General features: G+C 52.2%; 3 protein-coding genes across 3 annotated transcripts in view; 1 reads left to right on the plus strand and 2 right to left on the minus strand.

Annotated features, from left to right (window-relative positions):
- Positions 1-1,517: 1,517 nt before the first annotated feature.
- LOC121358383 (myo-inositol 2-dehydrogenase-like) lies at positions 1,518-10,153 on the minus strand. The gene is made up of 9 exons (XM_041476502.1): positions 9,811-10,153; positions 7,563-8,081; positions 6,610-6,680; positions 6,091-6,199; positions 5,826-5,956; positions 5,327-5,434; positions 4,306-4,424; positions 3,425-3,581; positions 1,518-2,975 (listed from the first exon to the last, which is right to left on the minus strand). Exons 1-9 carry the CDS (start codon positions 10,044-10,046, stop codon positions 2,836-2,838), a joined length of 1,590 nt encoding a protein of 529 aa, XP_041332436.1. The 5' UTR covers positions 10,047-10,153; the 3' UTR covers positions 1,518-2,835.
- Positions 10,154-10,168: 15 nt separating this feature from the next.
- Positions 10,169-12,033, plus strand: CCDC27 (coiled-coil domain containing 27). The gene is made up of 4 exons (XM_041476504.1): positions 10,169-10,268; positions 11,090-11,220; positions 11,363-11,440; positions 11,710-12,033. The coding sequence occupies exons 1-4, from the start codon at positions 10,169-10,171 to the stop codon at positions 12,031-12,033; spliced, it is 633 nt and encodes a 210-aa protein (XP_041332438.1).
- A 29-nt stretch (positions 12,034-12,062) lies between these two features.
- LRRC47 (leucine rich repeat containing 47) overlaps positions 12,063-17,782 on the minus strand; it is a 7,074-nt gene continuing 1,354 nt past the window's right edge. The window contains exons 2-8 of the mRNA XM_041476556.1: positions 17,230-17,775; positions 16,710-17,156; positions 15,891-16,007; positions 15,469-15,584; positions 15,060-15,162; positions 14,545-14,634; positions 12,063-14,369 (exon numbers count right to left, since the gene is read on the minus strand). Coding sequence (XP_041332490.1) covers positions 14,157-14,369; positions 14,545-14,634; positions 15,060-15,162; positions 15,469-15,584; positions 15,891-16,007; positions 16,710-17,156; positions 17,230-17,775 — 1,632 coding nt within the window. The 3' untranslated portion in view covers positions 12,063-14,156. The remainder of the gene's footprint in view (positions 14,370-14,544; positions 14,635-15,059; positions 15,163-15,468; positions 15,585-15,890; positions 16,008-16,709; positions 17,157-17,229; positions 17,776-17,782) is intronic.

Consider the following 17,782-nt stretch of genomic DNA (forward strand, 5'->3'; position numbering starts at 1 on the left):
CCGTGTTCTTCATGGTGTCCCAAACTGAGAGGGCTTTGTCACTGCAACAGACTCAGCCCTGACCTGTGCAGGCATTGCCAGGGACTGGTGTGAAGCCACATCCTGCTTTTCCATGGACTGCCAAATGCACCCCTTCCCTCAGTAGAGCCAGAAAGACCCTGTTTGTCCAATGTGTTCTTGTACTTAAAGGTTGGTGTATATTAACAGAATGTACATACAGTAAACTCGTTGTGCTGTAAGGAGAGAGAAAGATTTATTTTCATGTAAGCTATAAAAATTGATACTGACTCCTGAGACACCACAGTGTCAAGTAAATTAATTCCATGTTGTAGCATGTAAACATGCAGAGAATCCTGTCTCCAGCCTTATCTATTCAAAACTCAGTTTTCTCCCTCCTCTGAATCTCTTGCATGCAGTTGAGGAGGGGGAAAGCCAGTGATTGTCCTGGGAAGTCAGAGGTCTGGATAATCCTTCCCTGCTCCCTCGGGGAGTTTTGTTGACAGGTCAGACCTGACAAGCTGGAATTTCATGGTGTAAATTCCATCTTTTTGGAGCACAGCATGGACTGGCTGCCCAATTCTCTTCCGTTCCTCGTCATTTTCCCCAGCTGCAATTTCTCTCTTGATTCAGACAGGGGAGAAAAGCTTTCACAGAAAGCAAGGACACAAATAGGTGTGTTCCCTATTCCCTACACATTTGGGAAGGCAATGTCCCACAACAGGTCTTGGAAAGGCACTGGAAGTCACAGGAGCTGTCACTGTGGAAGGGAGGGCAGGGAGCTGCTGCACCTGCCCCCTCAGTCCTGGGTCACTCGAATTTTGGGCAGCCTGAGGGAACCTGCACAGAGATAATGCTGCCCAGCCCATACCCACTGCTGCACTCTCCCTCTGGAGGCCTCCAAAGGCAGCCCTGCCCCTGCTCCCCATCACCCCCAGGCTGGGGAAGGGGCTGGATACCCTTCCCAAAGCCCTGGACCCTCTAAGCAAGAGCAGAAGAGCTCAAGTCCCACCAGGGCTAACCTGAGATGTGACTTCTCCAGGCAGGCAGTGGCTGTTCCCTCTCCAAGGGGGACAGGAGTGTGACCACTGGATGTGCTGCACCCACAGCCCTGGGCCCTCCTCCAAAGCCCTCTCTGGGTGTCCCACAGCAGCTCTGAGCCTTCAGCACACAGAGGCTGCCTCTTGTCCCTCCTCTCCCTCGGGTACTGGTGAGCTGCAGGTGCAGCCACCATCCCTGAGGCCATCCCACCCCTCACACCACAGGGATTGGGAACTCCCCTGGTGTGGCTGACAGTGACTCTGTGTCCCCAGGAAATGGCTCAGTAAAGCACTTTAATGCTTTAAAGCTTTTGCAACAACCACTCACATTTCCAGCATTCCCAGGGCTGTTCCCAGCAGTATTAATGGATCACTCTGTGATAGGAATTGTATTTTTTGTAATGTTATCTTTGGAAAATGTGTTATTTTTATAGCTGTGGTTTATCTTTTGTTTTGTTTATTTTTTTGGGTTTTTTTTTTGTTTTTTTTTTTTTTTTGTAACACAATAAAAGCAATGTGGGAATTCTTGCATCTGGAAATTAAAATTGGACAGAAAGTGCCCTCCTAACCTATAGTAAACCTTCAACTGTAGGACCTCAAAGGGCCTGAAGCTACTGAAACAAAAAGGAAACCCACCATTGTGTACTAATCTGCTACAGCAAGTACAGAGAGGCAAAAACCAACTTCTGAACTCATAAATCTTTTTTTTTCACCATAAATGGCTAAAAAATAGTGAATGGAACAGACAACAAGCATTCAGACACAGGTTTTCTGAGCTTGAAAAATTATGCTGTTAAAAACAATTTCCCAAAAAGAACATAAATTTCACCATTATTTCTAGTTTTAGGAGTATATATTCCACAGGTAGGAATTGGAAATTGATTGAACTAAAGGTTCTTGCAAGAAGTTTATAAACTAATGCCTTGAAATGGAAGAAGTCAAGAATGTTGTTGTGATTCAATAAAAAATACAAAAAAAAAAAAAGGTTTCAAAAGATCTTGAAAACTGGCATGTGACAGCCAGACAGGAACAGTCAGAGCCACAGACCTGCAGAGAGCTCCAGACATGACAAAGGTCCAAAGCTCCTGGCAGAGACACTGATTGGCCTGTGGCTCTGCCTTCTGCTGGGGTCTGTGTCCCAAACAGGATCATGGAATCCCAGACTGGTTTGTTTGGATGAACCTTAAAGCTCATCCCATCCCACCCCCTGCCATGGCAGGGACACCTTCCACTATCCCAGGTTGCTCCAAGCCCTGTCCAACCTGGCCTTGGACACTTCCAGGGATCCAGGGGCAGCCACAGCTTCTCTGGGAGATCTATTCCAGCTCCTCACCACCCTCAAAGGGAAGAATTTCTTCCATATATCCAATCTAAACATACTCACAGATGCTCCTGTGGTTTTCTGAGTATTAAATCACCTCCCCTGTGGCACTGCTGGGAAGGTGCCTGCTTGTGACTTCTCCTCCAGGCAGGCAGTGGCTGTTCCCTCTCCAAGGGGAGATTTCTCCCTCATCCCAGCTATTGGTGGTCCTACACCACCCTGCCTGGCCCAAGGAGCATCACTCTTCTCCCAGGGAAACAGAGCTCTGTGGCCAGCAGCACTCTCCAGGAGGAAAAGCCACCTGGATGAAACCACATGGAATTTCTTGCAGGCTCTGGCTGACATGGTAGGAACCCTGCACTGCCCCAGCACCAAATGCTCCTGGTTCAGAAGTGCCTCTGTCTGCTGGGCATTCCCAGTGGGAACACCAAAACCACCATCCAGGCTTCTGTTGAGGCCACTGGGTGGGAGCGGCTGTCACACGAGCTCAGCCTTGACTCCAGCGGCACTGCTGTGCAAGTCCACGGCAGATCCATTCCTCCAGGACTGCTCAGCTGCTGCAGCGACCTGGATTGTCCAGAGGAACTGCTCCTTGGTGACCACGGGGGGCTCCTGGCCTGTGGGACAGCAACAAAGCACTGGATGAAACCCGTGGTCCCCTGTGAGCATAGATCCCACCACAGCACTGGTGCTGCAGGAGTTAAAACATTTCAGCACCTCCTCCTGCCCTGTCAATGCAGCCACAAGAACTGAAATACTGTTTAACAAAAATAGCTTGGACTAGATGATCTTCAAAGCCTCTTCCTAACCAAGCCACTCCATGATTCTCTGATTTTTATCCCTTCTGGACAGCCAGGGCTCAGGTGAGGATCTCCTGGCTGTCACAAACAGCTGCTTTCACCACAAAGGACAGTAAGGTCCAAGGCAATTTCCCCTCCCAACTCTCATTTCTTCCCAGCAGAGTTTCAGATCGTCATCCCCCACCCATGTCCATGACCTGACACAGTGCACCCCCAACAAAACCAACCCAAAGCAACACCAGCCATCAATTTAAGCCTTGTCCCACCTTTCAGGGTTCTCAGGAAGTGCCGGAAGAGCTCCCTGTATGCATCTCTATAGCGCTCAGCTTGGGTTTGGGGGCAGATGGACACAGAAGTCCCATGCTCTGTGATGCCCAGGGGGTTCTGGTTGTCCACCCTTAACATCCCTTGAGACCCGTGAACCTGAGGGAAGGAGCAAAACAGGGAAGAAAGAGCATTTTTAAATTATCATATTTTCAACCTCACACACCTGGCCAGGTTAGAGAAGCCCTGGTTTGTAAAACCAAGACAAAAGTAGGTTCTGAAATGAGGAGTCACACCTGCCCCAGCCCTGGTATGGCTCAGACACAACAGAAACACCATGGATCTGCTGTAGTACAGTGGCTTCCACTTGTGTGGTACCTCACCTGAGCAAAGCCCCTTTTAGAAGTGCCTAACAGAAATTCCTCCCCAAGAACAGCCCCCATAGCTGTAATTATTCATGACTGTAGGAATTTACACTTCCACTCTGGAAAGGACAAAGGAAATCTGCTCAATTTCAGCTTCAGGAGAGCTGACACCAGCTCCTGCTCTGGTATGATTCATGCAGCTCATAACACCACATAATGCATGGGAGAGAAAGAAAATTTGGGTGAGAAAAGAGAAGGATTGTAGATTGAAAAAGGACAAGAAGCCACTGCTGCTGAGACAACAGCCAAACAAACAGATGTGGCACTTAGAGCTCTGCTCTGGATGACAAGGTGGGGATTGGTGACAGGTTGGATTTGATGATCCTGGAGGTCTTTTCCAACCTCAGTGATTCTGTAACAGAGGGGTTTTGGGAAATGTGCTGCAGGCACACCCAGAGGGGAAAAATTGTGCTGGGCCTTGGAGTCAAAACAGACTTGACTGAGCAGCAGGACCCCACCTCCAGCCGCTGGTCACAGCTCCTGGTGCAGTGCTGCCTGATGTCCAGAGTGACAATGGCTCCGCTGGGGAACTTCATGCAGATGGTGACCGTGTCCACGTCCCTCAGGCAGCCCATGTCTGGGGACAAAACAGGCCTGACTCACCCCAGGAACAGCAAACCAGCACATCCTACAGCTACAAACTGCTGTTCTTCCTTGGGGAGGTGACACCGGCTTTGTGACACCTTCCTACAGGACACACTGGTGACAGCACCCCAGCTGCTTCACCAGCATTCCTGATGGAACACAGGCAGCTCTGCAGGAACACACAGCCCAGGCCAAACTCCACCTCCCCAGCCTGCAGCTCCCTAGTGAGGGCACCCACCTGTGCCTCCAGGATCAGACAACTTCCAGCATGTTGCAGGAGTAAGGCAGAGGGTACAGAACCCTCCTGGAGGGCTCTGGTTTGCTGCATTTCAATGTGTGCCATGGAAGAGAGCCTTGCATCCTGCCTCTCCTCACCCCAGCCAGCCAAGCCTGGCAGCTGCTGCAATTACTTTAATTAAAACTCTGCATTTCCATTTCAAAAATGGCAGCTTCCACTTTTTATGGTTCACTTAAATGAGTGTGGTAACTCAGTGTGCACAGCAGCCCAACATGACCCACAGCAAACACACAGCTTTGTGCTGGGATCCACAGGGAAGGGCCAGAGAAAGCAGAGAATGAACATTTCATTGACATTCTTGTGAGCTCAAACATTAGCCCAGTTTCTTCTGCACTCTGATTCCAAACCTGGTGTCCTGCAGAGTCATGTTCAATGATAACTCCACTGCAACTGCTTCACCTCAGCAGGAGATTCACCAGATTCAGAGATCTTCACCAAATACCCCCAAGGAATCTGCCTTCTGTTCCACCAGCCTGTTTATTTAGCTGCTCCATGATGGAACAAATGTCATGGCTATAATGCTCTCGTTCCTTCTTTCTTCCCAGTTTTAACCCTGAAGTCCAGAGGTACCCAATAAACCATCAAAAGACTCTTACCTGCACAGAAGGCATGGCCCAGGGAAAATATTGTATCTGGCACACTCTCTCCCAACAACAAACTGATAATATCTATGTCATGCACGGCAGCATTGTAAAAAATTCCACCTGGAAGAACCAAAACTGGGCATTAATGTTTCCATATTGAAACCCACAGCCAATGTACATTTCTGAACTGCACAGAGATGGTATAAAAAGCCCCCACAGTGAAGGAACTAATTCTAAAGGGACAAAAAAATGCACAGAAATGAAGTTTGGTAAAGAAAACACTCCTCAAAAAACACTCCTCCCCATGGATCTGAAGGCTATACAAATTCAGGTGAATTCCCACAGAGCATAAAGACACTTCCAGGACAGCTTTCGGATCAACCTAGTCTGGTTAAGGTGTCTCTGCCCATGGCAGGGGGTGGAACAGATAAGCTTAAAGGTCCTTTCCCACCCAAACCATTCCATGACTCTGAGTGAAGCCCAGACTCTTCAGCAGGGAGCTGCTGGTTACCTGAGGCTTTCAGCAGGCTCAGAGAGGCCGCAGGATAGAGGCTGCTGCTGGTCCATATCCGCTGGATCCTGCCCAGCGCCCGGCTGTCCCGCACCTTCTTGTACAGGAACTGCAGGGCTGGGTCAAAGCGCCTTCCAAGGGAAACAAGGAATGAGGTGAAACCAAGCTGATTTGAGGACAAAGGCAGGAAAGCCTGAGGAATCAGTGCTGCTTCCAGACATGTGATTTTATCAAGAATAAATCACAGGAAAAACACAGGTCTTACTTGTAGAACCCACACACGAGAGGCCTCCCACACCTGTCGGCCTCATCGAAACAGGCTTCTGCTGTCTGTCTGTCCAAGCTGGGCAGCCCCTCACAGAACACACCTTTACCTGTGCAAAACAGGACACACACAGGGCTCAGGGGAGACACAGCTGCACAAAACACCTTGATCTTGCAGTATCCGCTCGTTACATTTCTGGTTTTGATGCCATTTTCCCCCTTCTGCCTGCCTGCTGTGGTTGCAGCTGTCCCAGACCCCAGGAGTGCGACTGTTTTGGTGACAGCTTTCCTGTGAGCCCTGGTGGGACTTTAGGATGAGACACTGCCCAGTCATACTGGGACCAGCTTAGCACAAACCCCACTGGTGTCCAGCCATTGACATCAGCAGGGATCTCAGTCACTTTAATTACTCAATTTGAGAGCCTGCACAGCTCCAGCGCTGCTGCTGAAACACAAACACACTCACAAGTGCACATCAATGGGCACAGGGAAAAGCTGAATGTGCAGCTGCTCCTCTCACCTGCTCGTAAGGCATCTCTTACCATCTCAGGGGCTTTGTCAGGTGGGCAACAAATAATGGCTCCAGAGACTCTGCAGGAATCAAGACAGATCTTCAGTAAGGACAAGGTTTTCACGAGATCAAACAGTGCTCAAAACATCTATTTGGTTACAGTTAAAAAAACCTAAAATCCCGCTGCTCTGGAAGAGCCAGGTGGGTTATAGAAGGAACTTGGTGCTTGCTCCAAAGATGAAATATAGAGCGACACACATAGGTTGAAATCACAAGTGACACAAAGGAATTGCACTGCTTTTCCTGCATCTTCTAGGAGAAAGTATTTTAAAGGTTTTCTTTAAAAAGGATTTAAATCCTATCAGTTAACACACACAGAGAAAGCCAAAGTATTTATGTGGTAGAGCTGCTGATCAATGCTTCCTTAGCTTCCTCTGATTCATTTTTTAATATCAAATCTGCCTTTCCTAAAAGCTCTGCTTTTGCTCCTGCAATATTTTAGACATGACAGCAACAGCACCTCAGTGATGTTACAGTTGTTCAGTTCAACTGTAAAGCAAAATGCCAGAATCCTCCCTATTTACACCAACCCTTGCTTATCTCAGAGCTCCAAGAGCCACCAAACTCAGTTGACTGCTCTGAGACAGGGAAACTGGCAGGCAGCAGGGAAGGTGTCATTTACTATTGCTCTGTGGGAATGGAGGAAAATGTTTTTTTTTTTTAATTTTTGTTAAGAAAACTGCCTGTAACTGAACACCTCCAAGTTTCCATTAATCTGGGTACACAAACCCAGAGACTCCTGAAGGACCCGTGGCTAGGTGACAAAAGGACCCCTCACTCCCACACAGATGGCCAGAGGCACAGTCTGGGGCTAACACAGTTTCCTAGAGGGGAAGGCAAGGCTTGTATGGAACCCCCCTCCCTGAGCAGAGCCACACCCAGGAGCTGGTGGCCGTCAGTACCGCGGATCGCTGAGCGCCACGCTGGCATCCTGCTGCCGCAGCACCCTGGTGCCAGCCGGGACCTGGGTGCCAAAGCCACGTTCCACCTCCTCCAGCTGATCCTCCAGCACGTACAGCAGGCAGCAGCCCGCTTCCTCCAGCAGGCTTTGCAACAAGGCTGTGCTCACGAGCCCTGCGCCGAACAGCACGAGGCCGGCGCTGCTGCCACCGTGAGATGAGGGAGGTGCTGGGCTGTTGGAGGCATCAGGTGCGGGCCCACTTTGGCCAAGAGGTGCAGTCCTGGTGTGGAAGGTGGCCAGCGGTGAGGGGTGGCTGGTGGAGGGTGTTGGGTCGTCCCTGTGCGTGGCGGGGATGGGGTGGTGGGGAACCAGCAGCTTCTGGTAGGAGGGCGGGGAGGGCACCATGCTGTAGCCAGTGCCAGATCCACTGGTGATGAGGAAGGAGGGATGGGAGAGCAGGCAGGGCACGTCGAGTGGCAGGGGCAGGCTCAGGTTCAGGCTGGAGTCAGGACCTGCAGAGCTGAGGAGACAGAGACCAGAGGATCAGAGAATATCCTGAGCTGGAAGTTTTTTTTTTTTAATTTTTGTTAAGAAAACTGCCTGTAACTGAACACCTCCAAGTTTCCATTAATCTGGGTACACAAACCCAGAGACTCCTGAAGGACCCGTGGCTAGGTGACAAAAGGACCCCTCACTCCCACACGGATGGCCAGAGGCACAGTATGGGGCTAACACAGTATCCTAGAGGGGAAGGCAAGGCTTGTATGGAACCCCCCTCCCTGAGCAGAGCCACACCCAGGAGCTGGTGGCCGTCAGTACCGCGGATCGCTGAGCGCCACGCTGGCATCCTGCTGCCGCAGCACCCTGGTGCCAGCCGGGACCTGGGTGCCAAAGCCACGTTCCACCTCCTCCAGCTGATCCTCCAGCACGTACAGCAGGCAGCAGCCCGCTTCCTCCAGCAGGCTTTGCAACAAGGCTGTGCTCACGAGCCCTGCGCCGAACAGCACGAGGCCGGCGCTGCTGCCACCGTGAGATGAGGGAGGTGCTGGGCTGTTGGAGGCATCAGGTGTGGGCCCACTTTGGCCAAGAGGTGCAGTCCTGGTGTGGAAGGTGGCCAGCGGTGAGGGGTGGCTGGTGGAGGGTGTTGGGTCGTCCCTGTGCGTGGCGGGGATGGGGTGGTGGGGAACCAGCAGCTTCTGGTAGGAGGGCGGGGAGGGCACCATGCTGTAGCCGGTGCCAGATCCACTGGTGATGAGGAAGGAGGGATGGGAGAGCAGGCAGGGCACGTCGAGTGGCAGGGGCAGGCTCAGGTTCAGGCTGGAGTCAGGACCCGCAGAGCTGAGGGGACAGAGATCAGAGGATCAGAGAATATCCTGAGCTGGAAGGGACCCACAAGGATCATCAAATCCAACTCTTGAGAACACCCTGCACAAGAACACCCCAAGAATGCCACCATAGGGTGAGGATGCTGTCCAAATGTTTCCTGAGTGGGGTCAGGTGAGACAGATAATTAAAGAATCATTAAGACCACCAAGATCATGAAGGCAGACCTTTGACTGAACACCTCCTTGTCAATTAAACCACAGCACTCAGTGCCACCCGCAGCTCCCTCAGCCACTCCTCACAGGACTGACTCCCCATCCCTTTCCCCAGCTCCATGCCCTTCTCTGGACACGCTCCAGACCCTCAATGTCTGTTTTGCAGTGAGGAACAGAACTGGGCAAGGCACTCGAAGGGTCTCAGCAGTGCCCAGCACAGGGGGACGGGCACTGGTCCAGCTGGGGACACTGCTCTGGGCTCGGGTGAGACTGAGATAGGGCAGGTGAGGCAGGGAAAGGCCTTGGGGTGAGCCGGAGCAGGGGTGGGTCAGGTGAGACTGAAATAGGGTGGATGAGGCAGGGAAAGGCCTTGGGGTGAGCCGGAGCAGGGTCGGTCAGGTAAGAGTAAAATGAGGCGGGTGAGGCAGGGAAAGGCAGGATGAGCCCGAGCAGAGGTCGGTCGGGTGAGACTGAGATTGGGTGGGTGAGGCAGGGAAAGGCAGGACGAACCCGAGGAGGGGTCGGTCGGGTGAGACTGAAATAGGGTGGATGAGGCAGGGAAAGGCCGGGTAAGCCCCAGCAGGGGTGGGTCGGGTGAGACTGAGATTGGGTGGGTGAGACAGGAAAGGGCAGGATAAGCCGGAGCAATGGTCGGTCGGGCGAGGCAGGGAAAGGCCGAGGGGTGAGCCCGAGCAGCTCTGTGTCCCTCACCGGAGCCCCGGGGCGCGCAGCCCGAGCTGCCGGAGCAGGCGGCGGTTGCGGCAGTGGCGGCCCGAGCTGAGGTGCTCCAGGATGCGGTCGCGGCGCACCCTCAGGGGCAGCTGGCACGGCGTGCACAACAGCGTCTCCACGGCGCCCGCCCGGCCCGGCCCCGCCGGCTCCCGCCGCACCGACAGCTCCGAGAACTCGGCCGCGTAGTCGTGCAGCGTCTTCCTCCTCCGCCCCATGGCCCGGCCCCGCTGACTCGGAAGCGGAAGGCCCGCCCGCCTCACGCCGTTGCCCGGCAGCGGCCCCGCTCCGAGCCCCGCGGCGCCGGGAGAGAGCCCGGCCCCAGCCCCAGCCCCAGCCGATGGAAGCCGATGACTCGCAGGGACCAGAGCTCACCGAAACCATGGGACAGCTCCAGCAGGAGCTGCGGAAAGCCAAGGATGACCACAAAATGGCCATAGGTACATGGGGGAGTGCCCAGAGCACACCTTTACCTGCCTAGGTCTCATTCAATTCGGCTCCTTTCACCTTGGAAACATTACAGGGTGTCGCTCACAGGCTGAAAAGCCGCTTGTTTTGTAAACAGTTTCTTTCTGCCCTTGGAAGTGAAGAACATGAGAAAACCCGGCAGAGAAAGCGCTGAGCAGAGTGGCAAAGCAGGGCTCGAGGTGCCCACTGTGCATGTTCTCAGAGCAGTGCCCACCTCAAAGCTGGGTTGTTTAATACACAAGGAATAACAAAATGGTTTGGGTTGGAAGGACTTTAAAAATCAGCCAGTGCCACCCCCTGCCACGGCAGGGACATTTTCACTATCCCAGGTTGCTCCCAGCCCTGTCCAACCTGGCCTTGGACACTTCCAGGGATCCAGGGGCAGCCACAGCTTCTCTGGGCACCTGTGCCAGGGCATCCCCACCCTCACAGGGAAGAATTTTTTCCATTTATCCAATCTAACCCTGCTCTCTATCAGTGTGAATCCATTCCCCCTTGTCCTGTCACTCCAGGACCTTGTAAACAGTCTCTTTCTTGTCAGCTCCCTGTGGTACTGGAAGGCCACAATTAGTCACCCTGAAGTGAAACCACCTTTTCCTCCCCAGGCTGTGCAAACCCACATCCCACAAACCACATTATCACCCAGAATTACTGTGGCTGCAGCATTAATGGGTCCCAAGTCTGGTCCCAGACTGTTCCCACAGTGGCTTTGGCTTATGCTCACCTGAAAAAAAGCAGCCACAGCGTTCAGGAGGGATTTGCTTTGCTAACAGAGTACTCTCCCACTTTACAGGTGCCATCTCTTCCTTGCAAAGACAGATGGAGATCCAAGAATCTGAGCTTCGGAGAATCAGATCTGAAAAGGAATTGCTCCAGAAGCAGCTCAGAGAGAGAGAAGTCCAGCTCCAAGCTGTGTCTGACAAGGTATGGCCCAAGAGCGTGGTGGCCATGGCTAGCAGGAGACAGGGCAGCTGGGAATTTGGGATTTTTGCAACATGTCCCTCTCTCACAGGCAGGAGGGGCACCTGTAGCTGTGAAACTGAAGTGTAAAATATTCTCTTTCCAGTTGTGCAGCCTGACAGAAGAACAGAGGCAGGAAGAAGCGGTGGTGATGATGCAGGAGGAGAACCACAACCTTCAAAGGGTGAATTCGTGCAAAGCCTCTACATAAAAGTCTGGTGTTTGCTGGTTCACTGGGCTGGTTTTAGGGATGGTGGAGTTTGGCATATAAAACCCCCACTCAATCCAAGTAGTTTTAGAGAAAACACCAAATAATAAGAGCTACCAGTACTGGTGAGACTGTCAGTCCATAGATTTTGCCCAGGAAACATATGGATCAAATAGTGGGAAAATGAGGCCAAACTTGCTCACTTTCTTCTCCCCAGTGACAGCTGGATTTCTGTATCTGCTCAGGTTGTTACAGAACAGGAATTACAGCTGGCTGAGCAGAACAAGCTCATCAGTGAGTTACAGGGGACAATCAGCCAGCTGCAGGCTGAGGTTGTGAGCACCCGCCTCCATCTCCTGACACAGAAACAGGCCCAGAAGGAGACCCAGAGCCAGGTTGAGACACTGCAGCACACAGAGCTGCAAAGCAGAGTGGCACTGGAGCTCATCAGCAGCAAGGTAAGCGTGGCCTCTTTCACCTCAGTGCCCTGTCTCCCTCTTGGGACACACTTGGGAATCTCAATCCATTTGCTCCCTAGCTGTGGAGCAGGCAGCTCTTGTGCCACTTAAAAAGAAAACAGACCACAAATACCAGAAACTCTTGAGAAACAGGAGTTCAGATCAGTTACATCACCAGATTTCTAACATCCTTCCAGACCCAAGGTAACAAGAACCACCCTAAAGTCTCCTGCAGGCACATGTGCCTGGTGCCAGGGGAAGAGCCTTGGCCCACCTAGACCCACATGATTACCACAGCACTTTCAGTGAAGCCCAAACTGCCTGTAATTTCACATAAACACATTTCCACATCATCATTCACCAGTCCTTTGCCCAAGCCTGACAGCACAGTCTCTGTAAATCAGTGCAAATGCCAAGGACTTGCACATAAAGACTGAACACACCTGCTCTCTTCTTTTATCCAAAGTTTGAAAGGTTTAGAAACAAAATAATCCAGGCTACGTTCAGCGTGGAGGGCAGCCAGGACCCCCAGGCCGAGCTCACAGATGATGAAGTGCTGGAGGCAGTGCAGGTATGTGGCTCTTCCAGACAGCTTCCAGCAGCCAGGAAGGCACTGCTGAGGTAAGAGGACACTTTGCAGTGCTGCTCCCAGCTTTCCCTCCTCTTCACATATCGCTGATTTTCAGAAAATCTTTAACGAGCGGACGGAGTTCCAGCAGATGCTGAAGAACAAGGGCAGCAAGACGTCACTGCTCAGCAGCGACAGCAGCACAGCATCACCAGCAAGGAGAAGGAAATCCTCCAGGATGGAAAGGCTCTGATGGCTGAGCCAGAACCCATGGTCAGCCTCAGGCTCTGGGCTCTCAGCTCGGAGCTGGTGCCTTACAACAGATTAAACTCATTTTACTGACACCAAGTTCTGTGGGAGTATCTGATTCAATTGTTTCAGCCAGCTCAGAGCACAAGTCACTGGAAGTCCTTGGTCTGTAGTAACACTTGACTTCCCAGAGAAGCCTGAAGCACAAGGATGGCTTGGCTACAAGCAGCTGAGCAGTGTATAATTCCCATTTCTGCCTTGGGAAGTTTTTAAGTGACCTGACTGAACATCCCCCAATGCCAAAACGAGGGACAGTGCCAGGGCTGCAGAAGCTGTTTTATTTTTCCATTCCATGTGCAAGTCCCAACATGGGGATGTATTTGACACAGCAGCAGTTCAGTTAGAGCTCTGAGATATCATTTTTACCAGAAGAGAGTCAATCTGGGGGGTCACCCTGGCTTAGGGAGAGGTGTGAGTTCACACCAGTGCTCACCCACTCAAATAGGTCACCCAGAGACTGCCAAACAAGAACTGCTCCAACTGCCTGTATTTTGGAAGCCAAAAATATGTGGGTGGGGCAGAAAGCTCCAGGAGGGTCACTCTGGGCATCAGTGCCTGTACTCTGAGGGGACAGGGAGTTCAGCAGCTGGAGGCAGCTCTGAATGGACCTGAACCTCCTCAGCAAGAACAAAGCCAGTGCTCAACCACAGTGACACTCTGGGCACACACAAGGTCACCACAATTCCCACAGGGATGGAGGGTGGCCCTGAAATGCACTGGGACACACAAACCCTGCAGCTGACTCAACAAATCCCTTAAAAATGGAAGCTGTGCTCATGACTGAGCACAAAAACCGTCACTTTAAAACACATCCCTCAAGTTCTGACAGCAATTAAATGCTTCCAACAGCAACTAAATGTTCACAGTTACTCCAAATAAAATTTTGCAGAACAAGATGTCAGCAAAATGCTTTGGCATTCTGACTCCAGGTTGTACCCAGCAGAGGACCTCAGTTCCACACTGTCAATTCCTGCATTTCTCTGCTGCCATAATAATGATCCAGATGAAACACCAGGAGGAAAAAGTGATCTTGCAGAACAATGTGGCTGTGCTTGTTTTAAACACTAATGATTTTCTCTACTGCATTCTGACATCCAACAGCTTCTCCACCTTCAGTCCATGTTTGAAGATGCTGCTCTTTTGCACAGGCCTAACATGGATGATCTCTGTTAAGGATGAAAGATCCCAATTTTCCTTGCTGTAGCTCAAACTCTGAAGCCATTGCCTTCCCAGCAGGATGCTCCACATCTTTTCTTTAAAAACCCAAACCATCTCACTGTGCACCAGTTGTGTTGTTGAATACATGGAAAAAACCCAAAATAAAGGCAATGGAATCCTCTCTCAGCTCAGGCAGCTGCTAACGGATCACAGTCAGCAGAGAGGAAACTGTGGCCAGGTCTGTTTTTGAAGGATAAAGTACTTTCAAGTTCCCATCCGTGTCCACCACTCGCACCTGCTCCAGCACCAAGGGCAGGTCCAAATTCCCTGCTCCACAGAGAGCATCCGATTCCATATCTGAACCAGAGCCTTCCTTGTTCTCCAAGGCAGATCTGTTCAGCTCTGCAATTTTCTGTTAAAACCAAAGTACAGAAAACAACATCAATTCTGTGGCAGAGAAGAAAGAGAGGGGGTAACAATACCACTAAAATACAAATCAGCTTCTGTGTTCTTCTCAATGCATGTGAGCAATGACACATTTGGTAGGAGCCCCCCAAAACAGAAGAATATTTTCCTGAACTCCCTACCAGGATAAGGGTGTCCATCACATCTTTGCAGATCTGTAAACTGGTATCACTTGTCACTTCCAGAAACAGGTCCCGGGTCTCTTTTCTAATCTGTAAGAGTTTCAGAGAAGAAGCAAGTCAGCAGTCACAGCAGCTTACTCACAGCCCCCTGGACATGTCCCAGCACACAGAGCTGAAGGCTTTCACTCAGTTTAATCAGGGGCAAAGCTCTGCTGTTCTTTACAAATCAAAAGCCATATTCTTACCCTTCAACAAAGCCTTTGCACAGGCAGGCTAGTGCTTTGGAACAGATTTACAGAGGTAAAACTGTAACTAACTCCCAGATCCCTCTCAGTTTGACAGTGGAGCCCAAATAAACTGTAAGAGTTTATACTTGGACTAAAGCACAAGTTTCACAGAACTGTGTTAAACATCTCTCAACTAAACATCTCTCAATAGAAAGAAACACTGCTTAATTATTAAGTATTTATGGTATTTCCATAAAGTATTATGGTATTTCAATGAATGGGAAGTACCTTTGTTTTCTCACTATTGGTTATTGGTGGGAAGGAAATCACAGCACCTTCAGCATCCACCAGGCACGGGTAGCTGTCTTTGCCATCCAGCAGCTGCAGGTACCTGCCATGGGAAACAAAGCAGCAAGAAGTGAGCAACTGAGAGAGCAGCTGGACACAAGGGCAGGAAATAATGACAAAAAGGAATTAGTGTGTGACCTCAGCACAGGGCAGGGCCACTCACTCCCTTACAGCCCATCTGCTACTACGTCAAGTTTACCTCATCCCTGATTCCCTTAGCTCACAGCATGTGCACCACACAGCCTTCAATCCTCTCTGCTTCCCTTCTACCTGCTGTTCTAAACACATCTGTCACGTCTCCAGTGCAGTCCCCTAAAGGTATGAGGGAAAACCACAGCAAGGCACTGACTTGTGCAGCCCAGAGACGTTCTGACGCTTCTTCTGCTTGCGCTGCTCCTCAGCCTCCAGCTGCAGCTGCCGGAGAAGGTCCTTTGCCTTGATCTCCTTCCGACCCAGGGGCATGATCTGCACCACACAGCAAAACATTTTCATTCAATTGCACTCAAACACCAGGGTTACAACACTCCCCTGTAAGCAAGACAATAATTAAACAGTATTCCTGCATGTTGTCATGCCTTTTTCACCATGGAAATACTTTCCATTTCACCTGGACTCCTGTAACACCCACTTGAAAAACAGGCTCAGCTGCTAGTACTAAACCAGGCACCTGGTACACCAGGACAGCAAAGAAATCAGTACAACATCTAAAGTAAAGTTCCTGGAGTTTGTTTTCTAGGTTTTGTGGGGTAAGAAAGAACCCTTAAGCCCTACCTTGAGCTCGTCAGGAGGCTGAACATCATATGTCAGAGGAGCTTTGACCAGCTGCAAGTCGTGGGTGGCAATGGTGGCCACTGTGCGCTTCTCACAGATGTCCTCGTGCAGCTTGGTCTGAAACATAAAGGAAGCCATTAAAATAGATCAAAAAGTCAGTGTGATTTATCCCTTTTATCTTCTATATTTAATGCTGGCAGCACTACCAAGCAGGTGACTAAAACAGAGCCTTTCCCTTCCCTGTATCACTGTTACATCCCAAATGCAAAGCCTGACAACACATGTTTCTCTACAGGGAAACCAAATTTTAAGTCAGAAAGCAATCCCAAATACTCAATCCTTGCAACCTGAAAGCAGCTCCCACCTGCCACCTAAGGGACAGGTGAGCAGCAGGCCCAGGGACAGGTCTGTGGGCAGGATACCTCAGTCAGAAAGCTGGGTGTGTAACATGGTTTTAACAGATCAGCAAAGCTGGAGCCAACCCAGGGGACACAGGGTTATTTTTAGCTTTTAACAGGATCCACAGCACTAACAAGCTGCTGTTACAGCCACAACACAAATGTGAGTGCGTCCATTGCCCTCATGGCAATACCTGAGCTCTGATGGGTCCTTCCCAAAAACCAGTTCTGCTGATTTCAGACTGACTAGGCATGTGCTGCCAGCAGGGACAACTCGCCCTGTACCCTCACACCTGCTGGGCGACGAGCTCACCTTAAGTTTCCCAAACTCATCTGCTGGAAGAGACCTAAAACTGTCTATTTCCAACTCTGCCAGCAATATTCCCATTCCAAATGAAGACCACGAGGCTGCAGCTGTTACCTGCATAGTCAGGAACCTCTTGAGAGTGTTTCCCGGCTTTAAGTTCACTCCTTTCAGCACACAGCACACGATGAAGGCTCGCACATCTTTGACACCCGGGCTCACTTTGACCACCAAAGGCGCTGGGTTCTCGGAGACGTGCAGAACCTTCACCAGCAGCTTGCTCGCCTCTTCCACCTCATCCTGCTCCACATCCCCACTGTCCTTCTTCTGCTGCTTCTCCCTCTTCTTCTTCCTGACGTCCTCTCTGCCACTCTCAGCCTTCCCCTTCCCTCGGCCCCCGGCCCGCAGGTACTCCAGAATGGCCTTCGTCTGGCACCCATTGACCATCTTCTCCAGCCGCTTGTCCCTCAGCTGGTTGCCCCTGAAGTTGGCCTCCTTCAGGCGGGGGCAGTCGGCCAGCGCGGCGGGCAGCTCCCGCAGCTGGTTGTTGGCCACGTCCAGGCTCTGCAGGGACAGAGATGGGACGGTCAGGGGCGCGACACGGGGACCCGGGCGGGGCGGCGGGGTCGGCTCCCACCTTGAGCGCCGGCAGCGCCGCGATGTCCGCGCCCAGCTCGGCCACCTCGTTGTCGGCCGCGTCCAGCCGGCTGAGCAGCGGGAAGGGCGCGGGCGGCCCGTCGGGGGGCAGGAGCCCTCCGGGCAGCGCCCGCAGCCGGTTCCCGGACAGCAGCAGCTCCTGCAGCTGCGGCGCGGCGCGGGCGAGCCCCGGGCCCAGCTCCCGCAGCCGGTTCGCGCTCAGGTTGAGGCTGCGCAGCTGCGGGAAGGCCGGGGCCGCGTCCCCCGCGCCGCCGCCCGTCCCGCCGAGCGCGGCGGGCAGCGCCTCCAGCCCGTTCCCGGACAGGTCGAGCAAGCGGAGCGCGGGCAGGGGCCCGCCCAGCCCCGCGCCCAGCCCGGCCGGGCCCAGCCCGTTGCGGCTCAGCACCAGCGTGTGCAGCGCGGGCAGCGCGGCCGCCACGCCCGGGCCGAGCTCCCGCAGCGCCGCGCAGCCGCTCAGCTCCAGCGACTGCAGCAGCGGCAGCGCCAGCAGCGCCTCCGGCAGCCGCCCGCCGCCCGCCGCCACCCGCTCGGCG

This window comes from Pyrgilauda ruficollis, unplaced genomic scaffold (assembly GCF_017590135.1).
Source record: "Pyrgilauda ruficollis isolate IOZ18807 unplaced genomic scaffold, ASM1759013v1 scaffold39, whole genome shotgun sequence".
In the NCBI taxonomy this organism is placed as follows: domain Eukaryota; kingdom Metazoa; phylum Chordata; class Aves; order Passeriformes; family Passeridae; genus Pyrgilauda; species Pyrgilauda ruficollis.